The sequence below is a fragment of the Oncorhynchus mykiss genome, chromosome 7, assembly GCF_057628025.1.
Source record: "Oncorhynchus mykiss isolate SJ-2025 chromosome 7, ASM5762802v1, whole genome shotgun sequence".
Lineage (NCBI taxonomy): Eukaryota > Metazoa > Chordata > Actinopteri > Salmoniformes > Salmonidae > Oncorhynchus > Oncorhynchus mykiss.
In genome coordinates, this window is record NC_143028.1 from 6,397,501 (window position 1) to 6,405,643 (window position 8,143).

Below are 8,143 nucleotides of genomic sequence, written 5' to 3' on the forward strand. Positions count from 1 at the left end.
GATCAGCAGACGCTTCCTGGGGCTGGTTGGGGGGCCACTGGCATCTAATGAGAGGGGCTTCAGAGTCAGGAGGGGCTTCGATGGCAAATCAATGTCTACGTGCAAGCAAGGACTGGGATTGGTCGGTTTGTTTTAGTAATCTGAGCAAAAGAGATAGGATTTGATTTTAGTTGGACACACAGATCATGACACAACACAGGTCACAGTTCCTTCCTATCGGATCTTTCTCTTCTTACTCACCCTTCTACACATTTACTGAGGATGGGAAAGAACTACTCGGCAGTGGTGTAAAGTACTTAAGTAAAAATACTTTTAAGTACTACTTAATTAGTTGTTTGGGGTATCTGTACTTTACTATTTCTATTTTTTTTTACAACTTTTACATTTACTCAACTACATTCCTAAAGAAAATAATGTACTTTTTACTCCTTAAATTTACCTTGACACCCAAAAGTACTTGTTACGTGTTTAATGCTTAGCAGGACAGGAAAATTGTCTAATTCACAGACTTCACAAGAGAACATCCCTGGTCATCCCTACTGCCTCTGATCTGGAAGACTAACTAAACACACATGCTTTGTTTGTAAATAATGTCTGAGTGTTGGAGTGTGTGTCTGGCTATCCGTACATTTTAAAAACAAGAAAATCGTGTTGTCTGGTTTGCTTAATATAAGGAATTTTAAATGATTTATACTTTTACTATTGATACTTAAGTACATTTAAAACCAAATACTTTAAAACGTTTACTCAAGTAGTGTTTTACTGGGTGATGTTTACTTTTACTTTAGTTATTTTCTATTAAGGTATCTTTACTTTGACTCAAGTATGACAATTGGGTACTTTTTCCACCACTGCTACTCTGAAGAGGAAAGTATCATGTAGATGCTACCTAGAGGGTCTAAGGTTAAATAAACTAATGAAGAAGAGGGTGAATCACTGGAGGGAATAAGAAGAGCTTTTACCTTGATGACGTATATGGTCATTCATTCTGAAATGACAGAGAGAATACGGGCTAAGTATAGGCAGGATACTACAGTATTTCTCCATTTCAATCTCTCTCTCTCTCTCTCTCTCTCTGTCTCTCTCTCTCACACACACACACACACAGACACAAACACACCCCTGACCCCACCCAATCACACATAACCCACCTACATCCCCCATCACCACACACACTTCTCTCCCCCCGTCCCCCCTGCTCCACTGTGCCATTTACCTCATCTACTCTCCCGCCAGTAGCTTCCTATAGGTGGCGATCTCGATGTCCAGGGCCAGTTTGAGGTTCATCAGTTCCTAGTACTCCCTGACCTGACGGGCCATGTCCTGCTTGGCCCTGTGGAGAATGTCTTCCAGCGCAACAATATTATCCCTGGCCTGCTCCAACGCATTCTGCCCATCCACCTCCACATCCTCAATGTCCTTCTCAACAACTATTTTCTGAACAGGGGAAGAGAGGGAGGGAGGGTCAGAGGGAGAGGGAGGGAGGGAGGGTCAGAGGGAGAGGGAGGGAGGGTCAGAGGGAGAAGGTCGGAGAGAGTCAGAGAGAGAGAGAGGGAGGCGGAGGGTCAGGGGGGGAGGGGGAGGGTCAGGGGAGAGGGAGGGAGGGTCAGAGGGAGAAGGTTGGAGAGAGTCAGAGAGAGAGAGAGGGAGGGGGAGGGTCAGAGGGAGAGGGGGAGAGAGAGGGGTAAAGGGAGGGGGGGTCAAAGGGAGAGTGTCAGGGAGGGAGAGGGTCAGAGGGAGGGAGGGAGGGAGGGAGGGAGGGAGGGAGGGAGGGAGGGAGGGAGGGAGGGAGGGAGGGAGAAAGAGAGAGGGAAGAGAGGGAGTCAGTGAGGGAGAAAGGATAGGGGGAATCAGTGAATATATTTAGGATAGTCATCACTCTTGTTGCAATGTCAACATCATTTACTGTGATACATAATGTTGGTGTGTGTGGCTCTGATGTGTAACTGTGATTAAGTTGCGAAACAAAAGTTATTCTTGACGGACAATAGATACCACTCACCACCACTGACCCCCACCACTCACCACTCACCACCACTGACCCCCACCACTCACCACCACTGACCCCCACCACCACTCACCACTACCACCACTCACCACCACTGACCCCCACCACCACTCCCCCCACCACCACTCACCACTCACCACCACCACCACCACTCACCACTCACCCCCACCACCACTCACCCCCACCACCACTCACCACTACCACCACTCACCACCACCACCACTCACCACTCACCACAACCACCACTCACCACAACCACCACTCACCACCACCACCACTCACCACTCACCACCACTCACCACTCACCACCACCACCACTCACCACTCCTCACCACTCACCATTCCCACCACCTCCGCCACCCTCTGCCTCCTTCGCTCTGCCCTAGTTGGCAGATTTGAGATGGTTTGTGCACTGGGTGGATGTAAGTTGCAATAGTTCCACACAGCGCCATGCAGTAAAGAGAGTTTGGCAAACTTTTACACTGGACGCCATGTTAGCTATATATGGTTCTGGTTCCACCTAGCCTCTGATTGGCCGATTGGTGTGTCAGTCAGCCTACCTCATCATAGCCCCACCTCAGGAAGTCCAGTTCTCCCATCAGGTCCTCCAGTTCCAGAGCCAGATCCACGGCTGCCAGGTGGCCCTCATCCACATCCTTCTTGTTGATCACAAAGTCATTCTCCAGATCCGACTTCTTCTGGATCTCATCCTGGTACCTGGAGGACCACAGAGTGGATAATGAAGAGGACGTTGTATTCTATTGTATTGCACTGTATTATTTTCTATTGTATTCCATTCTATTCTGTTCTATTTGATTCTATTAACTCTTAACTACGAAAGGCTCTGTGAAGGCTCTGTGAAGTCACTGTGAAGGCTCTGTTGATATTTTACATTTGAGTCATTTAGCAGACGCTCTTATCCAGAGCGACTTACAGGAGAAATTAGGGTTAAGTTCCTTGCTCAAGGGCACAGACAGATTTTTCACCTAATTGTCTTGGAGATTCAAACCAGCAACCTTTTGGTTACAGGCCCAATGCTCTTAACCTCTAGGCTACCTGCCGCCCAGGTATGATATGACTGAGATGGGAGCTCAGGTGAGCGCACACACCTGCGCGCACGACACACCACGACACGACACGACACATCATACCAAGACACACCACACCACGGCACACCGCACCAAGACACACCACGACACACCACACGCATCCCCAAACCCTTTTGACTGACATGTCAATTTATCATCCTACTGTCAGACCATCTGTAGCTTTGTTTCCCTCTCACCCCCCCAAGTCAGACAGACACCCTAGCATTCCTGTGTTGAGCTGATCCAGACTGGGTAAGAGCCCAGGATGGATGGGATGAATGGGCCCAGGTCCCTAAGGGTTCCACATTTTCTCCACTCTCAAAGCCATGTCTGTGGGTACTGCGTAACACAGAGGTCCATGGTTAGGGGGTAGAGTGGAGTAGAGGGGCTGGGGAGTGTACACTGACTACAGTATATTTACCTCCCCCCACAGACATAGTGCAGGGCACACCAGAGCTCCCCTGTATATACTTAACTCAACCCAGTGGACAGAGGCTTATGTAAGGATAAAGAATTAGCACCTCCGACTCTTGAGGCCTGGGGACCCAGGTGGAAAAATGCTCCGTAGCCTAGCGTGAGAAAATGCTGTTTGTCACTTTAGACTGATGAGGTTCCTGTTGTGGACTGTGGCATTTCCTGTAGGCCTGGTGACCTGTACAATATCTAAACTCTGATTTATATTATACCATTGACTGTCCTAGTTGTCTCTCTAGGCCTGCTTCACAGGAATCAGGTGTTGGGTGGTTTGTTAGGGCTTTCTGAAATGGTCGATACATTCATCATTTAGATCTATCTTTTGCAGTGCATGTTGTCCAACTCAATGCCATTCTATTGTATTGCACTGTATTATTTTCTATTGTATTCCATTCTATTCTGTTCTATTTGATTATATTAACTCTTAACTACGAAAGGCTCTGTGAAGGCTCTGTGAAGTCACTGTGAAGGCTCTGTGAAGGCTCTGTGAAGTCACTGACTTGTTGCGTGTCTGGTCCACTTTGTCCTGGCAGCGGGCCAGCTCCTGCTTCAGTTTCTGTTTGTCCCGGGCCAGTTTCTGTTTGTCCCGGGCCAGTTTCTGTTTGTCCTGGGCCAGTTTCTGTTTGTCCCGGGCCAGTTTCTGTTTGTCCCGGGCCAGTTTCCACAGCGTCCACGTTACCTTGGTAGTCCTCCTGCTCCTTCAGGATCTTCAGACGCATGTCCAGGACCTTGTTCTGCTGCTCCAGGTTTTGCACCTAAAGGGAGAGGGAGAGAGAGTATATTGGATCAGAAACTCAATCAAGGTTGTTGCATCTGAAACCAGTCAGAGTAAACTACAATGAGTTATAGAAGGAAAAAACTCCTATCCATTTTTATTCATGTCACTGGGGGATTGTGGGTTAAGATTTGTAAGCCTCCACTTCTCTGCTAGCAGGAATTGAACAGATATTGAAAAAGTGACTCTACAAACTGTTGGTCTTGTGGGATGCCATTGTGTGTGTGTGTGGGTGTGCGTGCGTGCGCACATATGTGGAGCCTCAGTGATGAAGGGTCTCATTACACTAACTGGGCAACACCAGATCTGCCCACAGCTAATTCCACTGTGTGGGTTTGTGTGTGTGTGTGTGTGGCAAGCACACTTTCTGGCTGCTTGGTGGCAGCAACATGCATTAGGTTTACACCCAGACTCTCATGGCCGTTAAATATAGAACCAATGTGTGATTCACTACAACATACAACATATGTCTGTTAACAACAAATAGGCCCCCACACTCACAAATGTAACCCAACAAAAACGTTATATAATATTGACTAAATCCACGTCCAAAAATCTATATAAGAAAATAGGTTTGGAAAATTTGCAAGAGATTAAAAATAATTCAATTTTGAAATGGTATTCTGTTATTGGCCACAAGGTAGCACCTTAGCAGTTGAAAACGCCCTATGATCAACGGAGAGAGAGAGGTGAGAGAAAGAATGAAAGAGAGAGAGAGAGGCTCAGAACGCGGAGCAGAGAGCAGGAGACTCTATGTCTGACACGTTTTCTTTACAGCTGTGAGTGATGGTGATGAGACTGCTAGAGCACCTCTCTCTGGGTAGGATGTTATGGCTACATAAACCCCGCTGCTGGGATGATTACAGAGGCTCTTATTTTAGTGAAGGTAGGCTTCTAATTATGTAAAGGTGGTAATGAAGTATAATGACAGTTAAGTAGAATGTATAAAAATGTAGGCCTGTAGATAATTAGAAATATACATTTGTTTTATCTCAAGATGTGTTTTGGGTCTATCTAATGGAATTATTACACAATGAATTGGAAGAAAATGCATAAATTAAGTATCAAATCAAATATCATATGGGTGAAATAATTACGTAGGATTGCCATACATGTGTTTCTCTATTACCAGCAGACTTCAGACAGACCTATTGCATCAATGTATTGATTTTGTAAAATGATCAATCCAATCAATAATAATAATAATAATAAAATAACACACCTTGTCAATGAACGCTATAAACTTGTCGTTGAGTCCAACCATCTGGTCCTTCTCCTGGCTCTTGGCTGACTGGTCCTTCGGGTCCACCTTGGGGTTGTTGGGCTCTAGAAGGTCCTTGTTAGTGGCGATGTTCGGGTAGCTTTTGGGCTTGTTACTCGAGGGAGTGTCGGACTGGTTTGGACATCTTGTCTTTGTGTTCTTGTCAGAATGACAGAGAGGAGTCTCAAGTATCAGACTCAGAGTTTAGGGAAAGGCACCTCTTCTCAGGTTACCACCCGATTTTAAGGTGGGCAAGGACCAACCCTCCCCACTCAGGTGTCCGCCTCTGTCCAATCAGCTGAGGTGGAACTCTAAATTTCATAGTAAAAACAACAAAGTCACAAAGGAAAACTTGAATGTTTACTCTAAAGCTGTTTGCCCGGGGGTGTGCTGGACGTACTACAGCCAATCGTATCTTTGGGGCCGGTTTCAGGTGTTGAGCAGCGGTATAACAACAGTCCCTCGCATCTCTCAATCACTACCTGTACAGGTGACTATCGGTTCTACACTTCTCTATTTTCTTTCTCAACTCAACCAATCAACCAACTACTGCCATGTCTAGGAACAGAGCCTTCAGCATGTTCGGTGGGGCCGGGGGAAGAGGCTCCAGGGTGTCTGTGGCCAGTCTGGAGGGGCTACGTAACGCCATGCGTTCTGACCCGGAGAATTCGAAGGAGGTCTCTCCTGCCCCCGGGCCCGCCCCGGATGATAAGAAGACCATGAAGGGTCTCAACGACCGTCTGTCCGGCTACCTGGGCAGGGTGAGGAACGTGGAGGAAGCCAACAAAGATCTGCAGGACCAGATTCAGGACATCTTGGACAAGAGAGGAGACCCCAACGGCCGCGACTGGGATGTGGTTGAGAAACCATTGAATGACCTCAGGAAGAAGGTGATTTTTCACTCAGTTAATTATTTAATATGATTAATTAGACTGATTTATTCTGCATTTTTGCCCATTAAATGATCAATGTACAGTACTGTATGTCTATGTCAACTGAGCTTATTCACCTGATAGTCACTTGATCTCTGTCTGTGAATCCTTTGGTGTGTTTACTGGATTCTCAATAACTGGCCCATGTTCTCTCGGTTTCAGCTCCGTGACATGACCATGGATAATGCACGTTTGTTACTGCAAATGGACAACAGCAAACTGGCCAATGATGACTTCAAAAACAAGTGAGACATGACATGCTATCACCTGGAGATGTATTTAAAGTACTTAGTAGTACCTTCAATTCATTACAACAAAATAGGACAAAAATACACAAAATAAAATGTATATTATTGGATTATTATTATTATGACATTCTAATAAAATAAATTATGAAAATAGGGCTCATTTACATGTAGCAGTCTTTGCTAAAACCCAATGTTGCTTTTTACATTGTATGGGGCTAAGAGAGACTGATACATGCTCCTGTCCTCTCCTCTGCAGGCTTGACAACGAGAAGCAGGCCAGGAAGACTGTGGAGAAGGACCTGATTGGTCTGAAGAAGGTGATGGACGACATCAACCTGAACCGCATGCAGCTGGAGAGCCAGATCGAGTCTGTGAAGGAAGAGCTCGCCTTCCTCAAGAAGGACCATAAGGATGTAAGGGCACACACTCATTCACCCACCGTTCCCGGAACAGTTTTGAGATTTACCTCATAATGGTTAGGTTTATAGCTGGGAATGGGAGAGATGATCCTAGGTTACATGTAAGATTAGATTCTGTGAAACAAGGACTGGAGTTCTAAGGAATTGTGACTATGGCATGAGGCCAGGTATCAGCAGGTAGCCTAGTCAAGACAGATGTGTACAGCCATAACAGACATTTTGGTGACCTTTTCTGCTGCTTTTCAGACACGGTTGGATCCCACCCTGAAGCACTACTTGTGTACTAATTAAAACTCTAAACAATCACAACACAGTCACTATTGGTCACTCTATTATGGATTATTATTGTAATATCTATTCATTATAGAACGTTGTCAGTTATTAAAGAGTATACAGTATTTGTTAACCGCACTGTAGAGATTTGTAGACCTAGATATCTCCAATCCTAAAAGCACACATAAAGTAACCTATTCCAATGTATTTACATATTTACATAGTGTGTGTGAGAGAGAGTTAGGAGAGTGTGTGTGCATTTTGTGTTAAATTTTTCCGTGTCAGCCACCCATCTCTGCTTTTCTGCCTTATAAAAAGCTGAGGTCTGGAACTCCCTCCAGGTCACCCCTCTCTCTCCATTCCTTGGCCTTGGTTGCCTGACGACTCACCCTGAATGTAATTCCTCTGCTCTATCGATCGCTACATACATTCATTGTGGAGAAGAAACGTCAGTTTGGCCAGGAACAATGTGGATGGTTAGCCAGGGAACGACCTTGGTATATAAAAACATTTTTGCAGGACAATAAACATATCAGCCTGCCACTCCTGGGAACCATGTTCATACAGTTGAAGTCGGAAGTTAAAATACACTTAGGTTGGAGTCATTAAAACTAATGACTCCACTCTAGAAATTTCTTGTTAACAAACTATAGTTTTGGCAAGTC

At 45.5% G+C, this 8,143-nt stretch overlaps 1 protein-coding gene and 1 pseudogene across 1 annotated transcript; one reads left to right on the forward strand and one right to left on the reverse strand.

The window, feature by feature from the left end:
- Positions 1-818: 818 nt before the first annotated feature.
- Positions 819-6,162, reverse strand: LOC110497003 (intermediate filament protein ON3-like; annotated as a pseudogene).
- On the forward strand, positions 6,023-7,496 carry LOC118965247 (keratin, type I cytoskeletal 18-like). Its single transcript, XM_090242185.1, has 4 exons — positions 6,023-6,496; positions 6,701-6,783; positions 7,043-7,199; positions 7,452-7,496. The coding sequence occupies exons 1-4, from the start codon at positions 6,161-6,163 to the stop codon at positions 7,494-7,496; spliced, it is 621 nt and encodes a 206-aa protein (XP_090098311.1). The 5' UTR covers positions 6,023-6,160.
- Positions 7,497-8,143: the final 647 nt, after the last annotated feature.